Raw genomic sequence first — 15000 nt, forward strand, 5'->3', positions numbered from 1 at the left:
TGAAAGACCCTTAATTGGACCTGATTGGCTGTGGTCTGCCAGAGGGCTCCGGGGTCGTGGGGGTCCGCGTGGCTCTACGGTGATGTAGCGGCTGTCTCAGGTACATCAAAGCATCCCCTGTCGGACGAGAGCAGTTTGGCCCGCGACTCAAACCACGAGAGCGGCGGATACCTCTGGACGTACGTTTAGACGTTTACACAGCTGCGGGCCGTTAAGAAAATAAATTATGACGAGAAAATTTGGCTTAGTTGTTTTTTTTTCTTCATTTTCTTTGACACACAGCACACGGTAAGATCATGAAGCCGGCTTGTGTTTCAGAAAATTGTGAATTTTTGGGACACCAGAGAGAAATAAAATTGGTAATGTATATTCTTGTTAACCTTCATAGACTGTGTTTGGTTGGGGAGCTTGTCTGGTTTCAAGAAGATGGTGGTTACGTTGTGTGTGTGTGTGTGTGTGTGTGTGTGTGTGTGTGTGTGTGTGTGTGTGTGTGTGTGTGTGTGTGTGTCTGTCTGTCTGTATGTCTGACCTATTTTCTAAGGTCTATCCAGTAATTGCTTTTAAATTTTCCTTTGGGAACAAAAAACAATGTTGACAGCTTAACCGTGTGCTTCATCTGGGAACTATGTGTGTGCGCGTGGGAACGTGCATGTGTCTACAAGTGTGTGTGTGTATGGGAGGACATACATCAGTGTATGTGTCAGTGTGTTTGGCTGTATATGCCTGTGTGTGTGTGTGTGTGTATGTGTGTGTGATCATGTGTATTTATATGACTATTGTGTGTCAGTGGAGTACAGTAAACCTTGTGATTCACACACTAATCGAGGAGCCTATTGTACTGTAGCGTAGATAAGCATATTGCAGTATAGCGTAGGTAAGTGTAGCAGCTGAGCTAAGCCTAGCATAGCTTATTATAGCGCAGTAGAAATGCTGAAACAAATGGTTGAGTTAGGTGTTGCTCAAGGATAGGAAAGTTATAAGGTACTAGACATTATGACAGGCTTTGTATGAACTGTCTGTACTTTAAGACTATTTGAATGTTTGGTGTCGCCCAACGACTCTTTCCGTGTGTGACCCACTTTTGTCACTTTGAAATCGAAAGAATATGTCTTCAATAAATCTAATCTTACACATCACATTATTAAATAAACAAGTAGTGTGCCGTTCTATATTCATACATCCAGAGTCAATGTTAAAAAATTAAATGGATGTCATTCCTGTGGTGCTGAATAGAAAGCAGAAAAGCCAGAGAAACCGTACCAATGTAAATGTTGGTTTAGTCTTACAAGTCAGACTTTAGATATATAGTCTGAAGTCTGAAAGCAGAGGAGCTCAAATCTGGGTGAAAAGGTTTCCACTTTCTTTCGCTTCATTTATATGTTTTGACCAATCATGGTGCCGGAGGCGGGGAACTGTAAGCGTGTAATTGGCTAACAGGAAACATGGACTTTGCAATAGCTAGTATATTTGTCCGGGTGGGAAGGCAAGATACCACCAGACCATAGCGTTATTAGAAAAAGTGTCTGTAAAGGTTTAATATGAACACTGTGTACACTGCCCACTTTATTACACTCATTTATATAAACTTTTTCAGTATATAATATTTTTCAGTTCCTCTGTGGTAGAATACCACCATAACGAAACAGAGAGGCGTGACTAAACCCCTTTCTGTTTTTAGTTTCTCCCGCCAGATGTTGGGCTGTAGAAGAGTAGGGCTGCTGGATCACAGACGGATGTCGGTTTAACTCACCCGCCCTCGAAGATCTTGATGCGGGTGTGTTCTACAGGGATGGGTTTGGTGGAGACCTCCTTCTCGCTCTGCTCCTCCTTGGATCTCTCGCGGGAAACCACCCCCTTCATCTTCCTCACCAGCTTACACACCTCAACCGGCATCAGCTCTGGTTTCAACTGGAAGAGGTGAGAGTAGAAGGAGAGGAGAGGAGAGGAGAGGAGAGGAGAGGAGAGGATGGAGAGGAGAGGAGAGGAGAGGAGAGGAGAGGAGAGGATGGACAGGAGAGGATGGAGAGGAGAGGAGAGGAGAGGAGAGGAGAGGATGGAGAGGAGAGGAGAGGAGAGGAGAGGAGAGGAGAGGAGATGAGAGGAGAGGATGGAGAGGAGAGAGGAGGAGAGGAGAGGAGAGGATGGAGAGGAGAGAGGAGGACAGGAGAGGAGAGGATGGAGGACAGGAGAGGATGGAGAGTAGAGGATGGAGAGGAGAGGAGAGGAGAGGATGGATAGGAGAGGAGAGGAGAGGAGGAGAGAGGAGGAGAGGAGAGGAGAGGATGGAGAGGAGAGGAGAGGATGGAGAGGAAAGGAGAGGAGAGGATGGAGAGGAGAGGAGAGGAGAGGATGGAGAGAGGTAATGAGAGGGGAGGAGAGGGGAGGAGAGGGGAGGAGTGGATGTGGAAAAAAAGGAGATGAGAGATGAGGATGAGGATATTTGAGATGTTCGAGGAGGTTTTTTTGCGGCAGAAGGTTCAACTACTAATGTCAAAAGCACCTACTGCTGCTTTGGAAACTCTGACAGTAATTAAATAAAACATGATGCAGTGAAATGCGATTTGATGTGAGGATGATTGACGATGCGATCTAATGTAATGTTCCACAGAGTATAAACTAATCCAATGTAACCTTCCAAAGAGTACAAGCTAATCTAATGCGTTGTTCCACGGGGCGCAGTGCACGCCGTACCTGGTCGAAGCGCAGCCTCCAGGACACGGAGGAAACCAGCTTGCCCGAGCTGGGCGGGCCCATGGCGGCCGTGCTGTAGGTCTGGGCCCCCCGCCTCTGGCTGGACCGCAGCAGGGCCAGCGCCGCCTTGGTGCTGAGGCCCAGCGGGTTGGGGTTGTAGGCGCTCACGCACCACGAGGCGTACGCCGACGCGCGCGGCGACTCCGCCTCCCCGCTGCTGGGCTTGGTGTAGTTGAGGAAGCACCAGCTGACGGCGGTGGCCGTGCGCAGGCTGGGGAACTGGAGGAGCCGCTGGACCTCGGCCACCAGCGAGGGCGAGCGCGCCGCGCCACGCGCCCCCGCCGCCGCGGGGAGGCCCTCGTCGGCAGCCGGTGTGGGCCTGGCGGGCTCCCCGTCGTCGGCCTCGTCGTTGGACAGCGAGGTCATGGACTGGGGGCTGCCGCAGCGCTCGGGGCTGGAGGAGGCCGGGTCCACGTCCAGGGCCTCGGGGGAGTTGCGGCCGCCCGCCGGGGGGCCCGGCGTGGCGTCGGTGACGATCTGGAGCGGCGGCGTGAAGCTCTCGGCGGGGGGGATGTCGGGGAGGTGGGGCGCCGAGGAGCGCACCGGGACAGAGATCTTGGCGGGCGGGGACGAGGTCATCCTCTCCGGCGGTTCGTCCGCGGAGCCCTCGCTCTTCAGCCGCGGGGGGCCGGCGGCCGTGGGCCCCCCGGCCCCGCTCAGCTCCACGGCGCTCATGTCGCGGATGATCTGGCCGTACATGCGCTCCTCCTTCACACGCTTCTGCTGCTTGGTCTGGAAGAAGAGCTCCGAGGAGCCGGTGGGGGACAGCATGCGCTTGCTGCCGCCTATCCCGGCGCCCGACGCGTCCGTGGTGGACACCGTGCCCGTCGTCAGCGACAACGGGATGCCCGTGGTGAGCCGTTGCCCCGGCGACGCGTCGCAGGAGGAGGAGAGCGGGTGTTGCCGCAGCAACGCGGCCGCTGCGCCCGCCATGTCGGGCTGACCCAGGAAGTTTAACAGGTTGAAGCCTGTCCCGCTGATCCCCCCCGAGATCCCGCCGGTCGCCTTGGCGACGGTGACGGCGACGCCCACGGCACTGCTGGTGGCGCTGGTGCCTCCTAACCTGATTAGCCCCTGTCCGCCTCCTCCTCCCCCGCTGTGATTGGTCAGCAGCTGGCTGACACTGGTGTACATCACGCTGCCATAGGAAGGCACGTGGGTGGGGACCCGCACCGGCACCAGAACGCCCTGCGCCGTTGCCTGGAAACCAGTCAGCGCTTGGGTGGCGAAGACCGGCTGGACCTGCTGGAGCATCGTAGGACCGGAGGAGAAGGAGGAGGAGGCGGTGGAGGAGGAGGAGCTGGAGAGCTTTGGGGACAGCGAGCGGAGCAGCTGTGATTGTTGTTGTTGTTGTTGGTGTTGCGTGGGGTTGTGTGAGTGTGCTCGCGACGCTGAGTAAACCTGGGAGGGGCTGCAGCCTTCCGATTGGCTGTCAGCCGGGGCTCGGCTGTGGAGATTAGGATACTGCTGTGGCGCCTGGAAGCCGTGGTGCAGTCGGGGCCGCTGGGCAGGGGCCCCCTCCGGGGCCCAGAAGGGCGGGCCAGGGGGCTGGTGGGCCTGGTAGGTCGCGACCTCTTGACCTTGGGGCTCCGAGTCCATGGAGGAGCCCTGCTTCTGCAGGCGGTGGTGGGAGGACCTGTGAGGTCAGGGGGGGGGAGGGGTCAGTCCTGACATGACATCATCGCTTCAGCTCAGTGAGGTAATACAGAATGTCACTGGAGCAGAACACCTTCGAATGACATTTCAATAGAAAACAAGAGTGGATCTTGAATACAACTTTATTAACAATTTAGCGTCAAGTTCTAGCAGCCGAAGTAGAAGAACATTTTGAAGTTTGTGATTCAGTTTGAGGTTCAAGAACAATTCAAATAACGGTCTGTGCTAAAAATATAAGGTGTAGTAGCTAAACAGGAAATGAGTTATGACAATACTGGAAGGTGCCGAGAGGATGAAATGAGAGCAGCTTGCGTAACAGCTTTGGTGGAAGAGAAGTAGAGGAGAACAATTGATTTATTTTCATGATAACACATTGAGAGCCAACTTTTGTTCTTTTGGGAATAGCTACAAAAATAACATTGTTGGGAAAGCAGGATACCATAGGAGTCAAGGCTCAATCAACCGACACCTGAGAACAGAGGAGCACCAACGGAGCTACTAAACGCTCACCTCTGATTGGTTGGGCCGTCCTGAAGGCTGTCCTCACTGATGCTCTTCTGTAGGAGGTGCTGATGGAGAGAGGCCAGGCCTGCAACACAACATCTACTATTAACACAACAACCACTGCTATCAACAAGACCCCATATAATATATAACAACACAACAACCACTACTGCCAACAATACACCATATAATATATAACAACACAACAACCACTACTGCCAACAATACACCATAATATATAACAACACAACAACCACTACTATCAACAAGACCCCATATAATATATAACAACACAACAACCACTACTATTAACACAACAACCACTGCTATCAACAAGACCCCATATAATATATAACAACACAACCACTACTATCAACAAGACACCATATAATATATAACAACACAACAACCACTACTATTAACAAGGTACCATATAATGTATAATATATGGCAACGCAACAATCACTACTTTTAACAAGATACCATATATGCATGAAACAGAAAGACACAACAACACAACAATCACACAATAGGAGAGCTTCCTCTCACCACCACTCCCGAGTGAGGTCCTTTTGATCTTGTTGACCAGCTCGGTGCTGGTCTGGCCCGGTCCCCCCTGACCCGGCCAGGAACTGTGGTCTAACGGATCCAGTCTGACCGAGGACTCCCCTGGCCCGGGCTCCGGTGGGCCCGCCTCCGGGTACACGCTGAGCGACGCCTGTCAATCACAAAAACAAAGGAGTCCATACATGAGTAAATTGTCTCACTAACAAACTCATTAACTACCTGTGTTGCTATTTAATTTAGTTCGATTTGGATTTGATTTCATTTATTTAAAGACAGTACTTAAATTGAATTAATTTAATTTAATAATGTCTGAACAACCATCGACAACGGCCTTGACGAGCACTAGCTACACACTTGCTAACTGTAGCTAGCGAGTGTGTAGCTTATAGAATAGCATTTACATTTAGCAGACGCTTTTATCCAATAAGTACATTTGTCAGAAAAAGAGGAGCAATATATTGCTGTCGGTACACTATACTTTACTACATAAGAAACAAAGTATCTCTCATGTGTTTCCAGAGAGATTCCCACTGTTTTTCATCACTTGTAACTTATCAATCACTACAATATAAAAGCACAGTTACAATGCATATTAAGAAACTTTCCTGTAAAGAACAGCTGTGGTTATACAGTTTACACTGTTTCATCTTAAAAAATATATATTCTTCCATTCATTTTGACAAACTTTATATCATGTCAAAAAATAAAAGTCCCGGATACCTGTCGGACAAGATAGCCTCGTCGTCGCTCCTTCATGGCGGACGCACTGCTGTACATCTCCCCCTGCCTGGACCCCGGCGAAAGACTCCCGTAGTCGAAGGACTTGCTGCGCATTTCAGGGAACTCCGTTGCGAGAGCACAGGGCGCCTGCTCCGACGAAGACCTCCTCATCTCCCTCTGCTGGTGGTGGCTGGAGTGGCCGCTGCCCGGGACCGTCAGGAACTCCGACTGCTTGCTAGCTGTACCCGTACCGCAGCAGCTTGAAGCGTCCTCCTGCTCGGACAAGTAAACCATGCTTAGTGCGTTAAATGCACATTAGGACATTGATTATCCAACTGTAAATCTTTATTTTTAACCGCACCTTAGTGTATTCACAAAGTATTCTAAATTAATATTGGGATTTCAGGTCAAACCTGATGCAAATAGGAAGTTTAGCAATGTGTAACCTTGGAAGACTAAGATGAAGTAGTAGTAGTTTCTGCCTCAAGAAAGATGACAGTTTATCTGTAGAACTGACGTGTTACAACAGTGCCCTGACTAGACTACCTGCTTTGTCGGCGACCCAGACTTGAGGTTCTCCTCTCGTTCGAACGACATGGAGAAAGAGGAGTAGTAGGAGAGGTTGCTCTCCTGGCTGGGGCTGCGGGAGAGGCTGGTGCAGGTGGACTCGAAGCTGGACTCCCCTGACGAGTGGTCCATGTCCGCCAGGCGCAGACGCTTCTTCTTCGGCGGCAGCTTCTCGGAGGGCATCTGGGACAGCGTGTCGCTCCTCTGGGGCAGCTGGAACTCCTCCATCACGTGCGGCAGCTGCTGCTGCTGCTGCTTCTCCTGCCTCTCGGGCTCGCTGGCCAGCAATGCCTCCGCCTCCTTGTCCGGCTTGTCCGGCTCCTCCGTCACCCTGATCTCGGGGACTTGGATGTTGGGCTGCCGCACCAGCTTGTGGGGGATGTGGTAGGGCTGTCCGGGAGAGGCTGTCGTGCCCGGGGACGAGGAGACGGAGGCGAGGTCGCTGTCGCTCAGCAGTTGTTGCTCCATGCTCTCCGTCCGCTGCATGGTGGACTCGGGGCTCAGAGCGTCCTCAAAGATGTCGGGGTCCGACTGCTCCGAGTACTGGCTGCACAGGGCCTTCTCCACGGGGTGATAGGCCAGCTGATCAAAGGACTCAGACTTCTCGAAGGAGTTGGGTCGGCTAAGGGAGTTGGTGTGCTGGATGACTGATATGACGTTGCCCACCGCCTTCCTGCCCTCCGAGTCCGGGAGAAGCACCATGTCATCAGAGCACATGCTGGCACAGGTGTCAAAGCTGTCCGATTGACTGTGGGCGCTGTACAGAGAGCCCTTCCCTGTAGGGGTGCCCCTGGATCCGTCCATGCTCCCGTGTTTGGAGTCATAGTCCCCGATCATCTCCACCGAGCCACTGCAACTGCTGTCACACTGGCCGGGGCTGTCCTCCTCATCCCCGACACTCTTCTGCTTCCTCCTCTTCCTCGTGGCGTTCTCCGCCATCCCTACTTTCGTCCCATAGGGGCTGTAGGCGATGTGCTCTGGGAGGCCCGGGCTGCGCTCCCCCATCTTGGAGCCCATTGCGATGAGTACGTTTTTGGGCACGTGGCCGTACACCTCTGCCTCTACCGCATGGGCCTCGTGGTGGGTGAGCTCGAAGGCCGCCTGCCTCTGGAGTCTGCGCAGGCCGGCTGGGTAGAACACGTCGTCTGATGTCATCATCTCATCGAAGGACTGGCTGCCCTGGATCCGGGTCGGCACGCTGAGGTTGGTCGGAGAGGACGTTGGCATGGAGTTGCTCCGAGTAAGGGTCGCCGAGTCGGAGGGAGGTTCCAGAAGCCCCGTGCTGCTCTGGCAGGGGCCTGTCGCATACTGCTTGGGATCTCCAGAGATTCCTCCGTCCCCCTTATAAAAGTCCTCAGCTATCCTCCCCATCTCCAGAACAGCGCCAGACTTCTTTAGACAAGCCTGACTACTGGGATCCACCTGAGCCATGCCACCGGCCATGGACACCGTGATGGACTGTCCGGATCGAGAGGTGGGCCCATGGTGAGTCCGTCCAAAGATGATCTCCTCATATGACTTGCTGCTGGTGTTGGGCGGGCTGATCTGCTGCTCTGCGCTCTCCGAGCGAGAGAAGTAGCCGGAGTCCGTGCTGCCCTTGCTGTGGGGGCTGAGGAGGTTTTGGGTCTGGGACTGGGTCGAGTCCGGTTCCTGGCCTTGCTTCAGCCTCAAGGCCAGCCGCTGTTTGATGGTTGGAGAGTCCTCCACAGGGTTTCCCAGGGCCTCAGCCTGGGAGCCGGGCATGTTGTGCGGTGGACCCTTCATATCAGGGAAGGAGGGGCACTCCATCGCTGGAGAGGGGACCCCTCCTGGCCTAGGGACGATCAGTATGGGCACCTTCATGGAGCCCATGGACATCTGTTCCGCTGAATCAGCATAGGCAGGTTCCACCCCACCTAGGCATAGAGGAGGAGACGATGTCGGGGGAATTAGAGAAGGAAGAAAGTAGACGATCATAACAAAGGGAAGAAGAAATACATATTTTTTACTTCCTTAGCCAAAGAAGCAAATAAAAACCAAAGGCTTTTTCGCTTATAAGCACTACTTTGTGTTTGTTGTTTTGAATCCATACGGCTAGATTTATCTGAAAATAACATGCCAATCACAAATTCAAAGGCCATTAATTATTGAGCTTCTTTAGAAAACAAATCACCTGCTCTTTTGTCAGATACGAAGGAGATCTGTGGCCCGGGGTTCTCCTTCTCCATCAGCATTGTGGAGCCCTCCAATCCTTCCTCATCCGTGTCCGTGCTCTGCTCGCCGTCCGATTGGACGTCGCCGGCCAGGTCCAGATCCCCCCCACGGCCCACCAGACCCATCTCCGAGAACGGCACCAGGCCAGCCTTGATGGCGTGAGCGTGGGACTTGCGGTGCTTGTAAAGGTTGCTCTTGGTTTTGAAGGAGAACCCGCAGGGCACACAGGGGTAGGGTCTCTCCCCCGTGTGCGAGCGGATGTGCTTCTTCAAGACGCTGGGCTTGGCGCAGGCCCGGCCACAGTAGTGGCAGATGTACTTACCGGGCTTCTTGGGCTTCTGGTCCTTCTTACCATAGCCCTCATCGCCGGGATCCAGGCTTGACTGGGAATACTGTCCGAAGGAACTTGGCAAACTGGGGGATTTCTGCCGAGGGAACCTCCCTCCCGCTGCCCTGTGCAGGTGTCCCAGGTTCCCTGCGGGGTAAAGTTCGTCCGAGGGCAGCTGACCGGCAAAGGGCCAGGCGTGGGGCTCCAGGCCCGGTTGGGGTTTGGCCCCCGAGTGGAAGCGCTCTGCCTGGGGGTGCTGGGGGTACTGCTGACCCAGCTGGTAGGAGAAACCCCTGGGAAACCCCTGAGGAAACGTACCCTGGGGTTCCCGTGACAGCGGAAGCAGTTTCCCTGGGATGCTGGACGACGGGTACTTCTGCTGTGTCCCGGAGGCCGAACCCGGGCCCTCGTCGCAGGGCTGGCCCTCCCGGGAAGAGTTCCGCGAGGCGTCGGGGCTGGAAAAAGTGCTTCTTTTGGAGGAGGCGGTAGGCTCCGACGCCCAGCCCCTCTGTAAGGGAGCCTTCTCCTTTTTTATGCATTTCTGTCCGACAACAGGTGATTCGTGAGACTCCATTTTGCCCGATGATTTGATTGGCGGTGGAAGGTGGGGTCGGTGGAGCGGGTGAGCGGGGGATATGTGTTGGGAAGGATGGAAATTATGGGATTGGAAAAGGCAGTGGGGCTGCCACGCTTGACAGCGTGTGGCTTACAGGGGTGACCCGCGGATCTCAGAAAAACAGTATGTGTCGAGCCATGTCTGTGGCGTAGCAGATGGCTAATCCAGGATTGATACAGGAAGTTGAAATTGGAGAGAAGGGGGTCGGGGTTTTGGAATAAAGCATCAGAAGAGTTCTTTCCTGGCGGCCATTTTGTAAACACGGTGGGATTGCAGGGTTGTTGCTCTCCATCCAGGTCATCCAGGAGCTGAAGAGTCCTCCAGAAGACAAGACTAGGAAGAGAAAAAAAAAGTTATTAATGAATGAAAGAATGCATGAGTTTAACAAAAGCATAACAATGATTATCATTATGATGAGAGATCAACATGATTGAAGACCTTAGCCAAAAGAGTTTACCGTCAAAAGCTCAATCCTCTTCAGCAAAACGTGCTTGTAGATGTTCCTCTTAAAGCTTCCACTGGCATCTGGTTGTGGATCCTACAGCACACAGAGAGAAAGGGGTTACAACACAACACAGAGTGTGACACATCAAAACCACTTGTGTGACATTAACATGGACGCAAGGCCCCTCTCGACACAGACGGCACCTGCCTCTTGGAGAACAAATCAAGTGTGTGCTGAACAGAAAACACCACTAACTACCTACGACTCACGAGGCCTGTGTGGAACATTTTCATCACAGAAGAACTAGAACAACAGCCCTGAGACTAACGCTGAGCTGGGTGTCATCTGGTGTCTCCAGCTGAAGTTTGAATGTGACTGTTTGGGTGAAGTTTTCTCACTAGTTAGTGGAACGCATCCCCACACAAACGCACACACACACACTGACACACACACAACTTCCTCCTCGCGGGAGTGAGTCACCGGTGTGCGGCAGAGCCGCGCTGTTCTTTTAAAGACACAAAGGGAGTATAAATAGACGACCGCGGATGACGTAGGTCTGCATGTGTGTGTGTGTGTGTGTGTGTGTGTGTGTGGGCGTCCCAAAAGGCAAGAGTCAAACACAAGCCGTCAGCACCACCTGTCAGCACCACCCGTCAGCGCCACCCAGCTCCTACATCTGACCAGCGACACCCTGAGTTCTAGGTCTGGGGATCAGTATGGACACACACACACACACACACACACACACACACACACACTTTATGCAGACATTCACACACAGATACTCATCACCGACACACAATACACATTCACTTGCACACAGTTCCACACACAACTCAAGACATGACAAATTCTCAAAGAAATGAAATTCAGTGATAGAGACAAACACACACCCACACACACATACTACAACTGCACCAAAAAGTGTTTAGACTGTGGGTTGAAGAAGGGAGGTACATTATATGTGTATGTGTGTGTGTGTGTGTGTGTGTGTGTGTGTGTGTGTGTGTGTGTGTGTGTGTGTGTTTCCAATGTTGAACGTTTCCTTAACCACGCCAACACCTGACAGAAACCAGAGTGCAGTGAAACAGAGAATTATGCTCTCTCTCTCTCTCTCTCACATACACACACACAGACACACATACATCCAGACACACACACACACACACACACACACACACACACACACACACTGCTGAAGTTTCATAATTCTTTCCTACATGTTCTAATTTTGAGTTTTCTATTCTCTTGTGGGCTTATATTGCAACATATAGACACACACACACACATACACACAACCACCCTTACACAAACGGCACACAAACATACCCACACACACACACACACTGGGTCATCTTGTAGTCGAGCAGGCCTCTGACGGCGGTGTCTGGGGAACTAGCTGGTCTAAAAATAGACCGGCTGTATTTTTAGAACTGCGTACGTTAACTTTAGGCTAGCTTGTTTTTTTGTTCAACTATACACACACAAACACAATATTCCCAAATACACACACACAAACAGACAAACACACACATTCATTCACACAGTCCAAAACACATTATACACAAACAAACACACACACACAAACAACACACACACACACAAACACACACACACACACACACACACACACACACACATATTTTTGCAACTATACACATTAAGGCATGCATACAAAGACATTTGCATTACACCACATTTTCACACTAACACCGACACAAATGCATACACACATGACAAACATAACATCCTCCTATACACACATTTGCATCCATAAACACATACATATGTAGACACACAACCGTATACACACACACACACATATTTGCATATATACACACATACAGATGTAGAGACACATTCAGACACACACTTGCACGCACACCCTCACACGCACACAGACATACCCTGAGAGCTAGAACATGAATTGGAGCTGATGCTTTCCATGTTTTCCATGTTGTTAAGCGATCAGGAATGTGGACTTGAAGAAACAGAGAGAGAGAGACAGACCGGGCCCTGCCGAGACCCAAGCCCATCAGGGATTGGGTCTGGCCAGTGTCCATCAACCCGAGGGCAATGCTGATTGGCCAGTAGCTTGACATGAACGTGCACTCCCAGGGAAAAGCTGCTCTATTGCTTCGTGAGGACTGACCTACATGTGGTTGTGGTTCTATTGGCTTTTCACCGTGGTTACTGCTGCTATTATGGTCTGGCCCGGGCCAGGTTCTCTTGATTTGCGCAGCAGATTTTAATGTAGGGTTTAATATGGTGTGGGAGGCACTTGGTTCGAGTGTTGTCCATCAAGTTACACAAGCCATCCATAACGTATGGATTATTCTAATAGGAGGGTATGTTCTGACCCTGCCGCGGACAGTTGTCTCAATCAGAGGGCTTCTTCAGTGGTCACATGGTGTCCAACACAGCTTTAGCCCTGCCTGCTCTTAATGAAATTTACCTGAGTTCACTGTCACTTTGGATAAAACCCTCTGCTAGATAAATACATAGTAATACGATAAGGTAGTATTTTATGGTTATTGGACAGGAAATATGGGGTATAATAGTATAACGAGTATGTAATTAAATATAATAAACATGCATTATAGCAGACAAGCTAAATTCTTGGTGAACTGGGTTCTTACGTTTCATATTAGTTCGACCAATCGGGGGGTAGGAGGTGGGGATCTCTTAGCATTTGTGATTGGATATCATCAGCACACACAAACTTGACCAGCAGTAGTAAACCTTAAAAAAGTGTTCTGTAGAGGTTTCCCACTAACACCGTATAGACTGGCGCCTGTAGAAATACACTTATTAAAACCCCCTTCTAAAAGCTTCATCCACTACCGCAAGTGAGATCCCGTCGGTAGAATATCTCCGTGACCCAACAGGAAACAGGGCATAACTCCGCCCCCTGGCAGTCTTTAGTGTCCGGCCCAGGCTCTGTTCTGCTATAACGTATTAGGCCCGCTGGATCCGACAACACGGATCAGAGTGGTGTTGATCGTCAACCGCGCACGTAAGCGGGCGCCCAGTTTAGCAGCGGCGGAAAGGGGCCGAGGCAGAGCTGGAGCTGGTTGAAAGGCTTCCCTGTTGGTGCTGTGCGGGGCCGTGAGCCTCCTTACATAAAGATACATTCATAGCGAACAGTCATCCGCCCTGCCAAACATCACCCAACCTGCCCGCGTGGGAGCTGCATCCAGCCTGTTCCCCTGTGTCTGTGTGTGTGTGTGTGTTTGTGTGTGTGTTTGTGTGTGTGTGTGTGTATGTGTGTGTGTATGTCTGTGAGAGAGTGTGTTTGTATTTGTGTTGTGTTCTGCTGGTTTGTGTATGTGTGTGTGTCTGTGAATGTGTAATGCTGTGCGGTATTCTGTGTGTGTGTGTGTGTGTGTGTGTATGTGTGTGTGTGTGTGTGTGTGTGTGTGTGTGTGTGTGGTGTGTCTTTGAGCATGCATGTGTGATTGAGTTATTCAGTTTGCTATTCATTGTGTGTGTTTGTGTGCGCAAGTCTGTGAATGTGTTATTCTGTGTGTGTGTGTGTGTGTGTGTGTGTGTGTGTGTGTGTGTGTGCGTGCGTGTGTGTGTGTGTGCGTATCCGATCACAGTGAGGGGGAGGCTCAGACTGGATCTGTCAAGTTTTCTCTTTCCTAAATTTCAACTTGCATAACAGCAGCAGACTTAAATAGGCACATAGGAGAAGTCATACTGCATCATCCTTTTAAAATAACCACTGCAGAGAGCCTGGAGAGGGGTTACCTAACGCTGAGGGGGCTCATTTGGACAGGGATGGAGACCTGTTTGTGTGTGTGAGGTGTGTGTACGTGGGGGAGTGTTTGTGTGTGGGTTGGAATGATGTCAAGAGCCCATGAATATTTCCCATTTCATTCAAGTGTTCTCATGTCGTGGGAGGGCCCAACGGGAGGGATGTGACCAATGAGATGGTTGAACTCGGAACAAGATACATGCAGCAAACACTTGCATTATATTTAGCAGGTGTATGTGTTTTTTGGTGTGTGTGTGTCGGTGTGTGTATGTAGGTGCATGTTTAAGAGTATTTGGGTGTGTGTATTTGTGTTTGTGTGTGGGCGTGTGTTTTTACAGGTGTGAGGGTGTCTTTGTGTGTGTGAGTGTGTGAGTGTGTGAGTGTGTGAGTGTGTGAGTGTGTGTGTGTGCGTGTGTGTGTTTGTGTGTGTGTGTGTGTGTATGTGTGTGTTGGTGGGCGTGTATAAGGGTTTGTTTGTGTGTGCAAGTATGTGCGAGCGTGTGTGTTTAAGGGTGTGTGTGTAAAGGAGTGTGTGTGTAAGGGTGTGTGTGTTGGTGTTGACAGACAGGTTGGCAGATAGTTGACAGTTGGTTGAGGAGACAGAACATTTGAACATGCAAACACACACACACACACACACAACACACGCACACACACATACACACACGCAAACACACGCACACACACACACACACACACACACACACACACACACACACACACACACACACACAAACACACACCTCTCATGTAGTTCCAATAAGAAACTCCCTGCTAGGACAGTGTGTATGTATGTGTGTGTGTGTGTGTGTGTGTGTGTGTGTGTGTGTGTGTGTGTATGTATGTGTGTGAGTGTGTGTGTGTGAGCCTTCCCTAGGTGATCCATATCAACT

The 15000-nt window shown here is 51.1% G+C and overlaps 1 protein-coding gene across 1 annotated transcript in view; it reads right to left on the reverse strand.

Moving 5' to 3' along the window:
- Positions 1-15000, reverse strand: part of hivep2a (HIVEP zinc finger 2a) — a 49759-nt gene that overhangs the window by 9543 nt on the left and 25216 nt on the right. The window contains exons 4-11 of the mRNA XM_079753822.1: positions 10360-10440; positions 8918-10235; positions 6745-8660; positions 6199-6471; positions 5461-5629; positions 4918-4996; positions 2692-4387; positions 1751-1908 (exon numbers count right to left, since the gene is read on the reverse strand). Coding sequence (XP_079609948.1) covers positions 1751-1908; positions 2692-4387; positions 4918-4996; positions 5461-5629; positions 6199-6471; positions 6745-8660; positions 8918-9860 — 5234 coding nt within the window. The 5' untranslated portion in view covers positions 9861-10235; positions 10360-10440. The remainder of the gene's footprint in view (positions 1-1750; positions 1909-2691; positions 4388-4917; positions 4997-5460; positions 5630-6198; positions 6472-6744; positions 8661-8917; positions 10236-10359; positions 10441-15000) is intronic.

This window comes from Pollachius pollachius (genome assembly GCF_949987615.1).
Source record: "Pollachius pollachius genome assembly, chromosome: 16".
Lineage (NCBI taxonomy): Eukaryota > Metazoa > Chordata > Actinopteri > Gadiformes > Gadidae > Pollachius > Pollachius pollachius.